The sequence below is a fragment of the Pleurodeles waltl genome, chromosome 4_2, assembly GCF_031143425.1.
Source record: "Pleurodeles waltl isolate 20211129_DDA chromosome 4_2, aPleWal1.hap1.20221129, whole genome shotgun sequence".
NCBI classification, from domain to species: domain Eukaryota; kingdom Metazoa; phylum Chordata; class Amphibia; order Caudata; family Salamandridae; genus Pleurodeles; species Pleurodeles waltl.
The window spans coordinates 572,859,238-572,879,190 of record NC_090443.1 but is presented as its reverse complement, the minus strand read 5'-3'; the positions used below and the strand labels follow the sequence as shown (position 1 = coordinate 572,879,190).

Genomic DNA, 19,953 nt, shown 5'->3' with positions numbered 1-19,953 from the left:
TAATTGAGATTTGATTTAGGGCACGGTAAAACATTAATGGCGGCGAGCAGTGCTCATGTACAAAAATAACATTAATTACATAAATCAATATAAAATGATCACCGTGCATTTCCTGGCCAGATTTGTTTCGAAAATACAGCTGTTTTTGCAATGGGGGGGGGGGTCACAAAGCAAAGCCAACCGAGTTTTCCATCCTTAACGCAATCGGCTTAAATTGAGAACAGTGCATCTGTCTTCTCCATGAGCCCTCAGGGCTGTGATGTGCTGCAGTTATTAACTATTAGCCTAATTAAATAACCCCTTGGGGGCAAATTGAATATTATGCTTCTGAACTGTTGAAAATCAAGTGCAGGCATCGGTGTGATCAGGACAGGCTCGGATGAAACAGCATTAGCAACGCTGAACAAAATGTTCCTGTATTCTTACCCGCCGCTGGCACCAAGGCGATCAAAGCACATTACACTCTCCTTTGGTGGTCCTGCGGATTACTGGATGTGTTAATAATGCCCAGGGCGGATCGCAGTACTTCATCACTATATCGCAACAAAAATATCATATCCACTACGTCCATCTGAGCACTACAATGCAAGGCAATATAGGGCGAGTCAATATGGACTTAAGAATAGTGAAAAAACTTACCTTGGCAATGTAGGCAATGTAGCAGTTTTTTTTTCCAAATCGATATTAGTGACCAAAGTATAGTGTCATACGACCCGGATCAGCGAAACAATGGATACAGAACATGAAATAGTGCAGAGGCCCCACCTTATCCTCAGAACTCGTCGTTTACTACATGTCCAGCCTGATCTGGAAGTGCTATGAGATCCCAGTTCCCCGCAAGGTTCCAAAAATGGAGGCATGCCCTTTGTTTCCACCTCTTTGCAGTTAGCTGAGTTCTAACTTATAATTTAGTGTTACCTGAAAATACTTAGGAGATCCAAAGTAAGGTAATGGACAGTGGTGACGAACACCATGTCACTATTGTCAAAACCACTCATAAGGTGTTATTGGAACCAGCTAATAGATGCCACTGTATTATTGCATCAGAATAGGTGAGATAACTTTCTGTATGCAGGACTACTGTGCATGCATATGCGGAAACGGTGCTAAAATACTAATCAAATATTAGCGCTTGAGGGCCGGCAGCTTGAAAAAAGCCCTTGGTTTAATTTGCACTTACATTAAAAAAACATAGCAGTGAATTAACCTGTTGATTAAAAACATATATACTTTTATTTTTTGTTGGCAAAAGACATGTTTGGGCCCGTTTTTGTAATGTTTTAAATATGTTGTCATTGTAATTATATAGCGCTTACTACCCTGACGATCATTCACTAAACTATTAGAACATTAGACACGGAATCCCTCTCGTAAGAGTCGTTGTGTGGTGTAAAATATCGACATCTTTACCGTGGACTCTCGCTCACTCACGCTTTGGCTGCTGCAACAGTCTTGTCTGCAGCAGCAAGATGCGTTCACAAGGGGCGGGGTATTTACTGGGGGCAGCAGGGGTGTTTAACACTCCCTCTGTGCCCTATGATGGTTCAAGGGTTGGAAAACGCACCCCACCTCAGATCTACAGTGCCGCCGCCCCCCCCCCCCCACACACACACACTCAGTGCCTAATTTGAGCAGATGGTTGTCAGTTGAGGCAACTCGCACTGTCACTGACACCGTTTTCCCCTTCATCAGATATTTAACGAGGGCAAGAGAGAGGAAAACACACAGGTAGGAAAGACGAGGAAAAGTGAGCGGGCTAAACCATCACAAAGGAATAAAGCAGGAATTGCAAGAGCGGGAAAAAATGCAGAAGAGAGTGTCTGATAGTGGAGTAAAGACTACCAGCCTTGGGATTTGGTTCACCGACTTTTAATTGCACCAGCACCGGCACTTTTTCTTTCACAAATTAAGCACTACCCGCCCACACATGGCATGGCGATGGTCACTAAGGTATATTTACACCTGAAGCTGTAAAGGGGCAGTCGTAACTGTCATTCAATTAAAAAGGCCGCTGGGGTGAGGAGGAATAAGATCACCTTGGCATGACCTAATGCTTGTTGAGTTAGTAATCGAGCTGGACCTGGGGCCGGAGTGGTGTACGGGAGGTAAGGGCTTTCAGATGGAGCACTGAAAATGCAAGTGGTCCAATACGGCAATAACTGATTTTGCTGCGTAAAAGCAAGTTAAACCAAAACACTGAGGGCTTCACTTACTTTGCCCGTGCTCAAGAATTAATTCAGTTTGAGTTTCTGCAATCGAATTGGCGCAAATATTGCAAACGCACGTATTTGACTAAACAGCTAAATACATTTTTCTGCACATCGTTCGATATGTATGTAGACATGGAGCAGACTTTCACAGTCATTCACATATCAAAGGTATTTCAGTAACAGCTTTTTAGAATGCATGTAACTGACTTCTGTTTACAAGAAGCTAGGCTGGAACCGATGAGCCCGTTTACTTATCGAACACTGCAGGTCCCAATTTCTTTTTATCCCGATCTGCATGCTTGTGCAAGACAGTCTTAACAATATTTGTGTCAATCTAGAGGCGTGCTCAGATATATTTCAATGAGGTGGTGGGCAGTGAAATGTATTGTGTATTCCAATCTCGATTTTTTTCCATGCATTTAAAACTCAATGCACACATCTGTGCATTGTAAAGATAGTCACTGTAAAAGTAGACCTGAGACAATAAGCACTAAAGTGCCAAATGGCTGCTCATTCTAAATGCTTGGAGTGATAAAAGATAGAGAATACAATTAAAGGAACAGATCCCCAACACTATTTCTAATTCTGATGTTTATCATAAATAGAATAAAATACAACATGCAATGTAGTGCTCTTGTGTGATATACAGCTGGTAAGTGTGCTTAGCACAGCTAGTTGACATGGGAAGATGCGTGCCTGTTGTTTGTTAACACGTCTGTTACAGGAAACCAACGTTGCTTTGTTCTAGAGTCGTCGTTCTAAATGATTGAGCTTTTTGGATGTGCCCATGGCAAGCTAGGGAGGAAGCAGGACTTTCCAATACCCTGTGTGCCGTAAACCTACACCTGTGATGCGGCATCTTTCCTTCCTTTTTGTTTCTCACCCTCCTCTTCTAAGCTACCCACTGTTGAATCCCCACTAGGTAGCTAGCTCACAGTATGGAATGCATTTACAAGGTTTTGTTTCTAAGGGTCTGCGATGAGATACTCCGTTATAAGTATGGCAGATGTCTTGTCCACCATATTACACGAGAATTGTAGCTTATGACACAGAGTATCTCATCCCCCATTCTCTATATACAGCCTTAAGAGTTTTATAAATATTTCGGGTAATCTAACTTGAAACTTTCATTGATTTTGTTACATTTACGGAAAACAAACATCCTGTGAATCTTTCAGCCAAGTATACTGAAAACAAAACCCAGTCTAACTCTCTAACAACGCTGATTTCACACATATCCATTGAAAACATCAACACGTGGGGCAAAGTCATGGAAAGAGAAAATGTAAAGGGAAAAGAACAAAATAGATGCTGTGTGTCCGGTCTTTAAAATTCACAAATCCTTGTTTTAATGACAGTGGTTACCATATTATAAGTTCCTTCCTTACAACCACATTTTCAAATGTTTCAAGGCATTATGTAAACTAGTTCCATCTTTTGAAATACTTTTAACTTTTTCATAATACTTCTGCCTTTTCACGCCACCTTAAAAGAATCATTCTAAAAAACAATGCACATAAAATAGAAAGACCATACATTCCAAATTGAAAAATAGACCACTAAAATCATTAATCTATCTAAAACTTTTTCCATTGCAGACCATCAGTAGAAGAAGCCTTGCAGTGGCGTGATTCGCTGGACAAACTCCTGGATAACAGCTGTAAGTTAGCAGCAGTCCTATCCATATTTATTCACGTTTGCATTTTCTCTCAAAGGAAAAGTTTAATTTGTTCCCATCATATTTGCTGTTGACCTCTGTCACCAGTTCTGTTTTCCCATGGAGAGGAGTCCTGTGCTAGGCATAGGACACAACAATGCTACACAAGAATATAGAGCAAATGTCATACAACTGTTAAATGAGCTGTTGACACGGGGCATGGTAGATTAATTAGCATTTAACCCAGAAATGATTATTGAGAGAGGCAGATTTGTGCTATAAATATAAATTCGTTTTTTTTCACAGCAATTTCTCCACATTATGGAAAGTATTTGCGGACAAACAGAACCAAAAATGAAAGGCACAGACACTTCTTAGGCAGTGGCCCACACCTATGAAATATTCTGCCACTAAAACTCCACAGCACCTTTAACAAACAAAGATAGGCTTCACCTGTTCCAACTTCATTGATGGAGATCCTGAGCATGGGCTGCAAATGAATAATACCCCACATAAAATGTCTATATTGTGGGCCTGACTCACAAAGGTAAACTTACACTTTGTGTAAGTGTTAGAAATGGGGTCTTTGGTTGACAGTCAGGTTACCCCCTGTTCAAGCAAGGACCCTCACTCTAGTCAGGGTAAAAGAGAATCACCCTCAGCTAACCCCTGCTTACCACCTTGGTAGCTTGGCAGAGCAGTAGGCTTAACTTCAGAGTGCTAGGTGTAAAGTATTTGTACCAACACACACAGTAACTTAATGAAAACACTACAAAATGACACAACACCAGTTTAGAAAAATAGGAAATATTTATCTAAACAAAACAAGACCAAATGACAAAAATCCGACATACACAAGTCAAGTTATGAATTTTTAGAGATAAAACTCAAAAATAGCGCTTAGAAACAAAAATGCTTCAATGAGATGTTAACACGGCGTTGTGATGGAGTCGTTCCCAACAAGCCAACGCCAGCGGCGCCAGACACGGAGACGTGTAGACCCCCAAGTACAGTACCTTTGGTGAAGAGTGACAACAAGCCGATGCGCGAAGTCGGGGATCGCGGCGTCTGTGCGAAACGTTGAATCCGTGCACTTCGAGCGGCGTCGGTCACGACGTGGTGCGGCGACTTCCACGGAGTCGCAGACTTCAGCGGGGCTGCTGCGGGCCTGCGAAGAGCGTCGCGTTCCAGCGAAGGTCACAGCGTCGGGTGCAGGCGGCGTCACCGGATTCAGCAGCGGCGGCGGTCCAGAGTCGTCCGAAGTCGATTTCCTTGGATTTCCACCAGCTTTCCTTTCAAGGGCCCAGGAACTGGATAGGGCACCACTTGTCAGAGCAGGAGTCTCTCCAGAGACTCCAGGTGCTGGCAGAGAGAAGTCTTTGCTGTCCCTGAGACTTCAATCAACAGGAGGTAAGCTCTAAATCAAGCCCTTGGAGATTTCTCCACAAGATGGAAGGCACACAAAGTCCAGTCTTTGCCCTCTTACTCTGGCAGAAGCAGCACTGCAGGAAAGCTCCACAAAGCACAGTCACAGGCAGGGCAGCACTTCTTCCTCAGCTATCAGCTCTTCTCCAGGAATAGGTTCCTCTTGTTTCAAGAAGTGTTTCTAAAGTCTGTAGATTTGGGTGCCCTTCTTATACCCATTTTAGTCTTCGAAATCACCTTTCTTCAAAGGGGACTCACACCTACTTGTGAAATCCTGCCTTGCCCAGGCAAGGCCTCAGACACACACCAGGGGGTTGGAGTCTGCATTGTCAGAGGCAGGCACAGTCCTTTCAGATGAGAGTGACCACTCCACCCCTCCCTCCTAGCAGAGATGGCTAATCAGGAAATGCAGGTTACACCCCAGCTCCCTTTGTGTCACTGTCTAGTGGGAGGTGAAAAACAACCCAACTGTCAAACCGACCCAGACAGGGAATCCACAAACAAGGCAGAGTCACAGAATGGTTTAAGCAAGAAAAGGCTCACTTTCTAAAAGTGGCATTTTCAAACGCACAATCTTAAAATCAACTTTACTAAAAGATGTATTTTTTAATTGTGAGTTCAGGGACCCCAAACTCCACATGTCCATCTACTCTCTAGGGGAATATATACTTTAATCATGTTTAAAGGTAGCCCCCATGTTATCCTATGAGAGAGACAGGCCTTGCAACAGTGAAAAACGAAGTTGGCAGTATTTCACTGTCAGGACATATAAACCACATTACTATATGTCCTACCTTATCCATACACTGCACCCTGCCCTTGGGTCTACCTAGGGCCTACCTTAGGGGTGCCTTACATGTAAGAAAAGGGAGGGTTTAGGCCTGGCAAGTGGGTACACTTGCCAAGTCGAATTTACAGTGTAAACATACACACACAGACACTGCAGTGGCAGGTCTGAGACATGATTACAGAGCTACTTATGTGGGTGGCACAACCAGTGCTGCAGGCCCACTAGTAGCATTTGATTTACAGGCCCTGGCACCTCTAGTGCACCTTACTAGGGACTTACTAGTAAATCAAATATGCCAATCATGGATAAACCAATTACATACAATTTACATGGAGAGCATATGCACTTTAGCACTGGTTAGCAGTGGTAAAGTGCTCAGAGTTGAAAAGCCAACAGCAACAGGTCAGAAAAAAATAGGAGGCAGGAGGCAAAACGATTCGGGATGACCCTGCATAAGCAAAAGTCCAACACAACCCCCTTCCAGCCTAAAGCCAGGGGAGAACAATCAATACCTTGATGTACTTCCCTGATTGGGGCGATAGAACAAGGACCCAGGCCCACAACAGCAGGGGCATGTTCCAGTTCTACGCCTTCCTGACTCCAGTTTGATCCCTCTGTCCATACTCTCAGGGCCCACCAAGCTAACCCATGGGGAACCCTTCTCCACATCTGCAGACACCATCTGTACAGAACCTAACTTTACTTTGCTCACAGATGTATCCCAATGGCCAGACAGCACCACCAGGGCCAACACAGTGGTGTTGCCCACTCCACCCCTGGGGTGTGACTCTCGTCCCACCCCCAGGGGCAACTCTTTCCACCAGGACAGCAAGCCACAGTGACCCCTGATGACTGTCAGGGATGAGAGCCTGACCTCAGGCCTCTCCACCCACTGTGACTGTGGAGAGTGGGGGGCGGTAGCCCCAGGTGCCTGACACCCTTTGACCACTCTCCCTTCCACCAGGTCAGAGAAGATAACCTGACCCTGGTCCTCCCCTCTGGGGCTCTGTACCCTCCCTCCAGGAGCGGCACCCCCAGAGTAAAAAATTGTCAGGGTGCTTGTAGAAGCAGTCCTGCACAATTCTTCCACCAGTGCAGGGATGTTAACCTGCAACTGATCCTCCAACCTGGGGTCTGTACCTTCAGGTTGGACCAGGGACAGGGGTGAGGCTTCCTTCCCCTGCCCTCTCTTCTGGGGTCCTGAACCACCCAACTAGGAGTAGCCCCCCCAGAAGACAACATGGTAGGGGCACTGTTAGCAGTAGCCCCTTCCTCCAGGTCAGGGGGGACACCCTGAACCTGGCCTTCCAATCCAGGGTCTGTACCCTTAGATTGCTCTGGGGTCAGGGGTGAGTCTTTCTCTCCCCTTTCCCTACTCTCAGGGTTCTGCACCCACCCCTCAGGGAGAGTACCCCTTGAAATCACACCATGGGGGGTGATTGGGCAAACCACCCCCCCCCTTCAGGTCAGGGTTTATCCCCTGCACCTGATCCTCCAGTCCAGGGTCTGTACCCACAGACTGGACCACTGCCTGGCAACCCAGGAATTCCTGGGGGGCATACCTACCCCCCACCAGGTCAGAGTTTACCCTCTGAACCTGGTCATCCAACCCAGGGTCACCACCCTGCGGTTGAACCACTGCCTGGCGCACCAGGACTTCCTTGGGAGCACACTTACCCCCCACCAGGTCAGAGTTTACCTCCTGAACCTGATCATTCAACCCAGAGTCACCACCCTGCGGTTGAACCACTGCCTGTCACACCAGGACTTCCAGGGGGGCACACTTACCCCCCTCAAGGGACACACTGTCCCCAAGGGCCACACAAGAGTCTGGCTGGCGCAGGTCTCCTGACCTCTGCCCATCTGGCAGAGTCTGGATTCCCCCCAACCCAGAAATGGTCTCACCAAGGTCATTCCTGGGGGGCTCTGCTCTCAGAGCTGACCCCTGACCCTCCAGGTTCTCCACTGGTGTCCGCAACCCCCTCTCAACCCTCTGTCTGGACTTCTGCACCCCCTCACTAGGAGTGGTACTGCCAGACACCAGAACTGGTGGGATGCTGGCTACAGCCGCCCCCCCCCAAGTTCTCCTGACACTGTGGGATCTCCCTCAACAGATGGCCCTATGGTACAGGCTAGACTCCCCTCCTGGTGTTCCCTCATGGAACCCTCCAGGACCTGGGACCGGATCTCGGGCACCTTGGACCTCAGCCCATCCCCATTCCCTCTCCTCAGAGACTGGACATGGGTCCCTCACCCATCCCACTACACTGAGACCTACCTGGGACACTACAATCCTTCCCTACCTCACCTGGTTGGGAAATACCTAGACCACTCCTCTCAGGAGCCCTCTCAAATGCCTCTTCAGACTCTCTGGTACTCACCAAGAGGTCTGCCTCCATTGTAAGCTCCCTGGGGTCAGAGAACTCACACTCCACCTGGTGTTGGCGTAGCTCTGGAAAATAAGGACTAGACATATGCTCTCCAGCAATTACATCACTCAGCCCCTTACGTGAATTAACCAAAGTACCCTTCACCCAACCATCCAGTGACTCTGCTTTGAAAAAGCACCCCACATCACCCCCCTGAGACTGGTGAGACAGTACCCGACTGTCCCTGACACTCAACCCACACTCTTCTGGGATGTCTTCACACTCCATAACCAGGACTTCTACCTGGGGGGAACCCCTCTCCCTGTCACTCTCACCTAGAGTCAGTAGAGTGTCCCTCGCACCAGTAGGAATATGACTCCCCATGCCAGTTCCCCAATCCACCTCAGGGACCCTGCGCATCACTGGAGCTACCTCATACCCCTGAACCTCCTGGCGTGTGTTAACTCCCTCCTTCAAGTAGGGCACCACATCTATGGGCATGTGCACTTCTTCAGCAGTACTGGATACAAGATTTTTGCTGCCACCATCTGAACTGGACTCAGCCCTCATGGCCTCCAGCTTCAGCTCTTCACAGCTCAGTTCTTGAGCTGTAATCCTTTCTTTTTCCAGGACTAAGGCTCTCTTCTCCTCAGCCCTCTCAAGCTCTGCATCTAGCTCTTCCAGACTCCGGATTCGAGCTAGGAGCCAATCATTTCTTTCTGTTCCCTCCTCTGGGCCACTGCCCTCCTCCTCAGAGTAGTCCTCCTCCTCAGAGTAGTTATCCTCCTCAGACTCATTTGGTGGTTGTTAGAAATTGGGTTTTTGGTTGGCAGTCAGGTTACCCACTGTCCAAGCAAAAGCCCTCACTCTAGTCAGGGTAATCCACACACAATCCAAGATTATACTGTGCCCACCCTCTGGTAGCTTGGCACGAGCAGTCAGGCTTAACTTAGAAGGCAATGTGTAAAGTATTTGTGCAATAAATCATACAATACCACCATATAGCACCACAAAAATACACCACACAGTGTTTATAATATTTATCAGGATAATTGTTGGTCAAAATGAATAAAGTTGCAATGTGAATTTGTAGAGATATCACTGAAAAGTGATATTAAGTATCTTAAGTCTTTAAAAAGCAAACAAAGTCTCTTTCAAGCACAAAGTACCTGGTTTGGAGTGGAAAATCTCCTCAGAGGGCCACAGAAGAAGACATACGTGGAAAAAGGGTGTGTGCGTCGATTTCTCCCCAGCACACACGGACTTGCGTCGTTATTTTTTTACGCGGGGAAGTCATGCGTCGTTTTCCGGCACGCGGACAGTATCTTTCTGGGGATCGCGGGGATTACCAGATGTCCCGGGTCTGTGCGTGGATTTTCCTGCTTGTTTTCCGGCTGCGCGTCGTTCTGTGGGGCTGCGCGTCGAAATTTCGATCTCGCGGCAGGCGTTGCGTCGATTTCTCCTGTGGAGGTCGGGCGGCTTTGTCCTTGCGAAGCCGTGCGTCGAAGTTCCGGTCGTCCCGAAGGCGTCACGTCGATCAGCGTCGGTGTGCGGCGTTTTTCTCACCGCGGAACAAGCTGTGCATCGAAAATTTCGGCGCACGGAGCGTCCAAGTGAAAAAGAGAAGTCTTTTTGGTCCTGAGACTTCAGGGAACAGGAGGCAAGCTCTATCCAAGCCCTTGGAGAGCACTTTCACAGCCAGACAAGAGTTCAGCAAGGCAGCAGGCCAACAGCAAGGCAGCAGTCCTTTGTAGAAAGCAGACAGGTGAGTCCTCTGAGCAGCCAGGCAGTTCTTCTTGGCAGGATGTAGTTTCTGGTTCAGGTTTCTTCTCCAGCAAGTGTCTGATGAGGTAGGGCAGAGGCCCTGTTTTATACCCAAATGTGCCGTTGAAGTGGGGGAGACTTCAAAGAGTGGCTAAGAAGTGCACCAGGTCCCCTTTCAGTTCAATCCTGTCTGCCAGGGTCCCAGTAGGGGGTGTGGCAGACCTTTGTGTGAGAGCAGGCCCTCCACCCTCCCAGCCCAGGAAGACCCATTCAAAATGCAGATGTATGCAAGTGAGGCTGAGTACCCTGTGTTTGGGGTGTGTCTGAGTGAATGCACAAGGAGCTGTCAACTAAGCCCAGCCAGACGTGGATTGTAAGGCACAGAAAGATTTAAGTGCAAAGAAATGCTCACTTTCTAAAAGTGGCATTTCTAGAATAGTAATATTAAATCCAACTTCACCAGTCAGCAGGACTTTATATTACCATTCTGGCCATACTAAATATGACCTTCCTACTCCTTTCAGATCAGCAGCTACCACTTCAATACTGTATGAGGGCAGCCCCAATGTTAGCCTATGAAGGGAGCAGGCCTCACAGTAGTGCAAAAACGAATTTAGGAGTTTTACACTACCAGGACATGTAAACTACACAGGTACATGTCCTGCCTTTCACCCACACAGCACCCTGCTCTAGGGGTTACCTAGGGCACACATTAGAGGTGACTTATATGTGGAGAAAGGGGAGGTTTAGGCTTGGCAACTACTTTTAAATGCCAAGTCGAGGTGACAGTGAAACTGCACACACAGGCCTTGCAGTGGCAGGCCTGAGACAAGGAAAAGGGGCTACTTAAGTGGTAGGCACAACCAGTGCTGCAGGCCCACTAGTAGCATTTAATCTACAGGCCCTAGGCACAGAGAGTGCACATTACTAGGGACTTATAAGTAAATTAAATAGTCCAATCAGGTATGATTCAAGTTTACCATGTTTTAAGGGAGAGAGCATATGCACTTTAGCACTGGTTAGCAGTGGTAAAGTGCTCAGAGTCTAAAAGCCAGCAAAAACAGTGTCCAAAAAGTGGAGGGAGGCAGGCAAAAAGTTAGGGGTGACCACCCTAAGGCTGTCAGGTCTAACAGTGGTTTTGCCTGACAACGTTTCAATTCATACTGAAACAGGGCTGACTCAAGATCCTCCCTTCTGGAATTCTTGTTCACAGCCAGTCCCCTTTCCATGCAGAATGCTTTAAGCTGCCACTTTTTATACATATATAGGTGCCAGAAATTGACTTCCATTCTGCAAAGGCTTCACAACCAAAAACCAAAGTCCAAAAATATTAGCAATACTTCCAGGAGGACATCAGAGAACAAAAAGCAGAATCACAAGACAAGTAGTATGTGGTCACATAGTGGTCTGAACTCAAACAGTAGTGTACACTTAATTAATGTATGTCAAGTACAAATACAAGTCCAAATCCCAACCGCTGATCACCAATGTTAGAAATGGGGTCTTTGGTTGACAGTCATGTTACCCCCTGTTCACGCAAGGACCCTCACTCTAGTCAGGGTAAAAGAGAATCACCCTCAGCTAACCCCTGCTTGCCCCCTTGGTAGCTTGGCGGAGCAGTAGGCTTAACTTCAGAGTGCTAGGTGTAAAGTATTTGTACCAACACACACAGTAACTTAATGAAAACACTACAAAATGACAAAACACCAGTTTAGAAAAATAGGAAATATTTATCTAAACAAAACAAGACCAAAACGACAAAAATCCGACAGACACAAGTCAAGGTATGAATTTTTAGAGATTAAACTCAAGAATAATGCTTAGAAACAAAAATGCTTCGATGAGATGTTAAAACGGCATTGTGACGGAGTCGTTCCCAACAAGCCGACACCAGCGGCGCCGGACACGGAGTCGTGTAGACCCCCAAGTACAGTACCTTTGGTGAAGAGTGAAAACAAGCCGATGCGCGAAGTTGGGGATCGCAGCGTCTGTGCGAAACGTTGAATCCGTGCACTTCGAGCGGCGTCGGTCACGACGTGGTGCGGCGACTTCCATGGAGTCACGGACTTCAGCTGGGCTGCTGCGGCGTCGGGCCTGCGAAGAGCGTCGCGTTCCAGCGAAGGTCACGGCGTCGGGTGCAGGCGGCGTCACCGGATTCAGCAGCGGCGTCGGTCCGAAGTCGATTTCCTTGGATTTCCACCAGCTTTCCTTTCAAGGGCCCAGGAACTGGATAGGGCACCACTTGTCAGAGCAGGAGTCTCTCCAGAGACTCCAGGTGCTGGCAGAGAGAAGTCTTTGCTGTCCCTGAGACTTCAAACAACAGGAGGCAAGCTCTAAATCAAGCACTTGGAGATTTCTTCACAAGATGGAAGGCACACAAAGTCCAGTCTTTGCCCTCTTACTCTGGCAGAAGCAGCACTGCAGGAAAGCTCCACAAAGCACAGTCACAGGCAGGGCAGCACTTCTTCCTCAGCTATCAGCTCTTCTCCAGGCAGAGGTTCCTCTTGTTTCCAGAAGTGTTTCTAAAGTCTGTAGATTTGGGTGCCCTTCTTATACCCATTTTAGTCTTTGAAGTCACCTTTCTTCAAAGGGGACTCACACCTACTTGTGAAATCCTGCCTTGCCCAGGCAAGGCCTCAGACACACACCAGGGGGTTGGAGTCTGCATTGTCAGAGGCAGGCACAGTCCTTTCAGATGAGAGTGACCACTCCACCCCTCCCTCCTAGCAGAGATGGCTAATCAGGAAATGCAGGTTACACCCCAGCTCCCTTTGTGTCACTGTCTAGTGCGAGGTGAAAAACAACCCAACTGTCAAACCGACCCAGACAGGGAATCCACAAACAAGGCAGAGTCACAGAATGGTTTAAGCAAGAAAATGCTCACTTTCTAAAAGTGGCATTTTCAAATGCACAATCTTAAAATCAACTTTACTAAAAGATGTATTTTTAAATTGTGAGTTCAGGGACCCCAAACTCCACATGTCCATCTACTCTCTAGGGGAATCTACACTTTAATCATGTTTAAAGGTAGCCCCCATGTTATCCTATGAGAGAGACAGGCCTTGCAACAGTGAAAAACAAAGTTGGCAGTATTTCACTGTCAGGACATATAAACCACATTACTATATGTCCTACCTTATCCATACACTGCACCCTGCCCTTGGGGCTACCTAGGGCCTACCTTAGGGGTGCCTTACATGTAAGAAAAGGGAAGGTTTAGGCCTGGCAAGTGGGTACACTTACCAAGTCGAATTTACAGTGTAAAAATACACACAGACGCTGCAGTGGCAGGTCTGAGACATGATTACAGAGCTACTTATGTGGGTGGCACAACCAGTGCTGCAGGCACTGATTTACAGGCCCTGGCACCTCTAGTGCACCTTACTAGGGACTTACTAGTAAATCAAATATGCCAATCATGGATAAGCCAATTACATACAATTTACACGGAGAGCATATGCACTTTAGCACTGGTTAGCAGTGGTAAAGTGCTCAGAGTTGAAAAGCCAACAGCAACAGGTCAGAAAAAAATAGGAGGCAGGAGGCAAAAAGATTTGGGATGACCCTGCATAAGCAAAAGTCCAACAGTAAGTTTATGACTGTTTGCTAGGCACAAAGGTATTTTACGAGTATTACGACTGTGGAGCCTCCGCATATAGAACAAGCATTGGCAAAGCCAATAGGTCGCGACAATGCCCGAGCTACTGGCCTTGTCAATGTGAACATCTTTCAGCCATGTTGTCTAGCTGCACATCTGCTGTTCAGCATGGCTGAAAGTCACTGAAAAAAGCGCTATGATGCGACCAGCGCATGCCACGTTATAGGACTTTTATTCAAGCAGCACTCTGGTGTATCAATCAGTAAACATGTGTATCAATCAGTAAAAATGGGTTAAATATACTGTGTGGCTAACCTAGATATTTTTTCTATGGCAGAGGATCGCTTTATCTTTCACGTCCCACAGTCATCGTTGTAGACAGCACTCTAATGATAGTAGGGAGGGCTTTCCTGAGGGAGGAAGTAAATGCTTCATAATGGTGGTGGTAGTGAAATTAACATCACTCAGGGACTTGTTTTACGTATTTAAATGGACTCGAACTGAAAGCTCCTGGGTGCCCACAGTGGGGACTGAACAGATGTGAGCACTGAAAATAGCACCCGAGTTCCCATTCGATAGCGCCGTCTAAAAATGACCCACAGGTCACCCGTAGGCTTTAGCCCATAGCTCAACTGCTGACCTTCCCAATCTGACCCTGGGCCGGCCCTCAAGTACCCTCCTCCCCTCGCTGAACCATCTTTGATGAGCCTCTGTTGCTTGTCCATTTTTTCACTCTTCAGGCACTCTAAGACAACCCATGAATGTGACATTCCACAGGTTGGAAACACATACCAAATAGAGAGATACAACAAAATTCTTAAATTTCCAATGACTATCTGTGAGAGCTTATCCAGGCCAGGATTTTGTGTTCTGGGAGTTGTATTTCTGTACAAAACATTGTACATCCAGTAATTTGAGTCCTAGGATGCAAACATTTTGACTGGATGGACTACTCACGTATGGGTATGGGATAATGCAGCGCTGTTATATACAAATATTTAAAAGGAGATAATTGGCTGTCTTTAGCCCCATGTGTGACGCCATTAACATAGGTGGACTTAAAATCTAATAGCACTTTGCACACTAATTTTTAACCTACTATGACAATGTTAGAAACTAATCTACAAGTCCCAGAATTCAAAGTGCTGCAGTCTAAGATATTTGGACTGGTTGAGGACGTCACATGTGATATTGACCTGCTTGGAAGTTATTTTAGGTAAGTGAGTGCAGATATACTGTTGGTAGATCTGTGCACATGAAATGTGTTTTGTCTGATTCCTTTGTGCACTGGCACTTTGCATGAACGTGCTAAACTGTTAAATAACTTTATTGTAAAACAGAATTCCCAGGTCAGTATCCCTTGGGCTTTAGGAGCCCGTGGTACAACGCCAAGTGAAAGGGCTATAATTTGTTTAATTGTAATGAGAAAATCTGTAAGAATATTGGCATGTATACATTTAACAAGCCTGCATTCTTTCGCTAATGACCCCAACGCCTCCTTCCAGCCAACACGGACAATTTGCCCATTTATTGCAACTGCCAACAGATTTTTTTGTGCCAAGGAAAAAAGGTTTGTGGAAGAAAGACGATCATCGACAGCCAATTCAGGAGGGGTTTAGACTTAACTCCGTGCATGCAACCTATCACATCCTGGGCTCTCTGTGACTATAATTGTGGTGCCACTTTCTCTCACCGGTTGATGCAAGTTACGTTTCTCTCAGGATTAGAAGTTCAAGGGCCTGAAGGCAGCGGACCCTGCCCTCATCTTTGTCAACGGATTCTCCTGCTGCTTATCCCCGGCTGTGCCATGACAGTCCGAGCTGTCGGTAAACTGCAGCTGCTTCTTCTGTCTTTGGGCGCTTTGTGTAGCTGCTCACAGCTTCTCAGCTCATTGCACGTTTTACCTTTTGTCCAGGACATGGTGTCGCCAAATTGCTTCCTGGACAGTTTCTGCAGTTGCACAAGCTATCCATGTTTGAAACACCCCTCTGCTTGTTTGTTTAGCCTATCACTGGTTAACGGAGCTCTGCTGATAGGCGGACGCAGACTGCTGGCTCTGGCTGGGAGGGCTGTGTGTGCCACGTAGTGATGGGGGCCCTAAGCCCTCATGCTACTAAAATGAGGTGTCACACAAACATGGTTAGGGTTCTGGGAACTGGCCACAGGCACGTGTGCTTGGTTCTTTTTATTGACAGGGTCCCCTGACCGGTGACGCCTGTGTTGGATAGGTGTGGGTTGCGTGTGTGTAAAGCCAACCCTCAGCCGAGTGGCTGGTGGAACACTTGAACGTGTCCAGTAGGACACTACAACACACTCCAAGCCGGCACAACTGAACTGCAGCACAGGCTCCAAAAGTTATCAGTATTGTTGTACCCCACACAGTAACGTTCAAAAGACAGGCGAGGCAGCTGGTGTGTCTCTTCCGCACTATTGATCATAAATATGAATCCAGCAAGCCCCTTCATACCATTGCAAGCACTGAAGGGGCACAGCACTGTGCAATTGTGTAACATTCGCTACTGCAGCACCCACAACGTGGGAACAATGTGACAAAGAGGATGCATAAATGAATGATCTTACTTAACAGCGCTTAGCAATTTTGAACCGCCAGCGGTTCATCTTCTCACGATGGGTGCTAGCCTGGTCACCCATTTAAAAAATAAAAAAGTAGTCCAGAAACCATGCTTCAAAAATGGCCGCTGTGGGCCTTAACTGTCGTTAGCTGCTGCTCTCGGGAGGGCTAAACACCGGAAAGGGCATGAAGTATGCATGCCTTTGACAAATGGAGAGAATGCAAAACAGTGCGACGATGGTGCCAGCTAATGTGAAGGCTATGGGTGGACTGAAGCCCACTATGTAGATACAGCAGTGTCGGCTTGAGGCATGCACGCGTGCTGTCTAGAGCTGAGACCTAAAAACAGGACAATCTGTGGAAACTCTGCAGTCATAAAGAGACATTTCACACCCACAATCTGGTACACCATTCCAAAACAATCTGCATTCTTCATTTAAAAAATGCCTCATATGCTCCAAATAAGTGACCCAACGTTATTTAAGTATGCAAGTAGAGTGTTTGCTTGGCCCACTCAGGAACAGTTGGCCAATTTAACAGATTCTCTATTAAAGTCAGGGGGACCGTACAATTCAGGATGGATGGCAGGGTAGGGAATAGTTGTTCTTTATGCTATTACATATAATGTAGGATCTGAAATGCACCAGGTATTTGCAAAATTATTTGTCCTGTTCCGCTGAGTACACCCCTAAAATGAAATTTAGATTAAGCATTGCATCTGTTGAGCAATAATGCGATCTGTGATTTCTGAGAATGTGCTTTTTGCAAGAATGAGAACTATCATGATAAGGGCCTGAAGAAAGGCAATTATTTTTTTATAATTTGGAATACAAAATATAATTTACTGAAACTAAATCTATAAAACTTACAAGAATTAAAAACACAGTTGCAGTACTAGTTTGCATATGTTTGAAATAATGGTTCTTCCACTGGACTTGTAATATTTGTTATATATCGTGTATTCTATGTACATGAACCAGTTAGCAGATTGTAACTGTACGAAAACATATGCATAACACCTCGATGTGATTGGCCACTGAAAGCTAACCAACAATAGCAAGCTAAACACATTGAAAACTTAGATAATAAAATGTAAGAAAGCTACCAAGTATCACCCCTCGACCATCTTGCACAAGAAGTGGGCCTGCCAACAAATCTCTGCAGCACCAGTAAGAAATTTAATAGTGATCATGGACTTTTTGATCATGGACTCCCTTGAAGCGCAAGTAAATTAATCTACCTAAGGAATTTTCTATATCATGTGGTCCCTACATAGAAAATGTTATTCTATGTGGTTCCACAAAGAGCATAGGTCACAGTTGCTTTAGTACTTTTTGACCTGAATACTCCAAGAATTAGACTGCAGAGGTCCTCTTTAACACCTTGTGGCTACAGAGAACCCAAAATGCAGCTGCAAGACAAGTCCATGATCTAAATATCTGGAATCACATCTCACCAGACCTCTAATCTTGGCACCAGCTGCCTGTGCTAGACATATTGCTGGTGACGCAATGTGCATCACATGTCAAGCTATCCACAGTACTGTTCCAAATTGCACGCCAACTAAACTCTGCACATAGAGCCAAACTAGGTCACCACAATCGGTTAACCCTGCTCAACCCCCATTGAAATGACTCCCGTCTAAGCAAGGACAGGAGTCATGCCCCCTTGTCCAAATTAGGCCCCCCATGCCACTTTAAAAAAAATAAAAATACTTACCTCAACTTACCTGTACTTACCTGGGATGGGTCCCCCCATCCATGGGTGTCCTCCAGGGGTGGGCGAGGGTGGCAGGGGGTGTCCCTTGGGGCAGGGAAGGGCACCTCTGGACTGCTTCCATGGTCAGAGAACATGGAAGTGAGCCCACAGGTCCCTTATGCCTTCCCGCACCCAGGCTGTGCGCTGTTTTTTGAGGCCCGCCCCATCCTGTGCGTCAAAATGACGCAGGAGTATAAATAAGGCGCACAGGCCTTAAAGTAATTTTTTGGGCGGGAACGCCTACCTTGCATGTCATTAACGCAAGGCGGTTTCCCGCATCCAGAAAATGACTCACACAGAGGAATTTTGACGTATGCAGGCTCGGGCGTCAAAGTTTAAATATGGTGCACGGTTCGCGCCGAATGTGCGTCAACATTTTTGACACACATTCGGCGCAAGCAGAGTATAAATATGCCCCACAGTGTGCACAGACGATTTACATCGCCCCAACCAATGGCAATGAAAACAGAGCGCAATGGAGGAACGCGTGTAGACCAGACACCGAAGCCAGCATTTCGATTACTTGATTATTTTCAGAGTGAGAAGTTAATATTGCAGTGCAGAAGGAAAATCCCAGGGTGAGCTCTTTCATCCTGAGGAGAATCTGTAGCACACCCTCTTGGAAATAGGATCCGTACTGTCTGGCACCCCAGTGGCCATCCTGGATCACCACTAGTTAGCCATAAGATCTGACCTCAATGCACTATTGGAATCACATGGCCCTTCCCCGCCCCTCCCAAACAAACCATGATACTTAAAAGTAAATCCATTTCAACAAATCATTGACAATAAAAACACGCCAAACTGCTGATTGCAATTCCTTATTCCTGTCAAATCATAAAGTAATGCCCATGTGGCAAGACATTTTAAGGTAAGTTTCCGTCAATGTCTGACATTTTATAATGAGTCGTCACTCTGGCGTGGGGTACATTTGTTGAATCCAGGAAAGTTTAAATCAACACAAATGCCTTTCACCTAAGGAAGAACACGAATGCGACCCTGATTTTGCCATCTTAATGCACACATTGTTTCCTGATGTTTGCTGATTGCTTTGTTGTAAGAACTGAAGAGCTGCAGGGCATTTAAACACCAAGGCATGCCTATACTGAATGCCGCCAATGTTAAGAGCAAAATGTAAAAAAGAGAATGTGTTCTATTGTGGTGCAAACTCATTGGTTCAGTCCTCCCTTCCTTTTCAACTGCCTGCCAGCATTTTGTTCAGTTAAAAATAACCTATAATATGTATCATAACAGGTTTAACCTATAGTTGCCTGTCCTGGATTTCCAGTTTTACCTGCCTGCCAGAGTTTTGAAAACTAAACAACAACAAACATTGGTAAACCAAGTACGTTTGGTGTTAACGTGCAGATGAATGTAAATAGCATTGGCGTGTGCCTGTGTTTGCATGTGGTACCGTGTATAAACCAAACCTTTTGAATGTGCCAATACTTTCTACCGTGGTTGCCTAATACTGGTTTAGATCACATGATCTAGCAATATTGGTGCATATTTATGAGAGGTTGCGCTGGCAAAGCATCACTTATTTTGATTCTATGGCATCGCAAGCCTCTCAATTGTATCTATGAGGGCACGCAAAGTGGCTTTGCATGGCCTCATAGATATGGGGTAAGACAAAGTAGCGCATGTTGCTGTGTTGCATTACTCTGCGATAGGGAGGTGTTCCATGGGCATTGTCGTGGGTGTTGTCACACAACACCCCTGGATTTTGATGGCGCTGCAGTTTTACCTAAGGCAGCGCCAAAACTTTACACCTCCAAAGGGGAAGCTTGACAAGGAGAAATATTTTAAT

The 19,953-nt window shown here is 46.3% G+C and overlaps 1 protein-coding gene across 1 annotated transcript in view; it reads left to right on the top strand.

Annotated features, from left to right (window-relative positions):
- The window catches only part of LOC138293112 (regulator of G-protein signaling 5-like), a 254,152-nt gene that overhangs the window by 184,408 nt on the left and 49,791 nt on the right, over positions 1–19,953 (top strand). Inside the window, exon 3 of the mRNA XM_069232130.1 lies at positions 3,809–3,870. Coding sequence (XP_069088231.1) covers positions 3,809–3,870 — 62 coding nt within the window. The remainder of the gene's footprint in view (positions 1–3,808; positions 3,871–19,953) is intronic.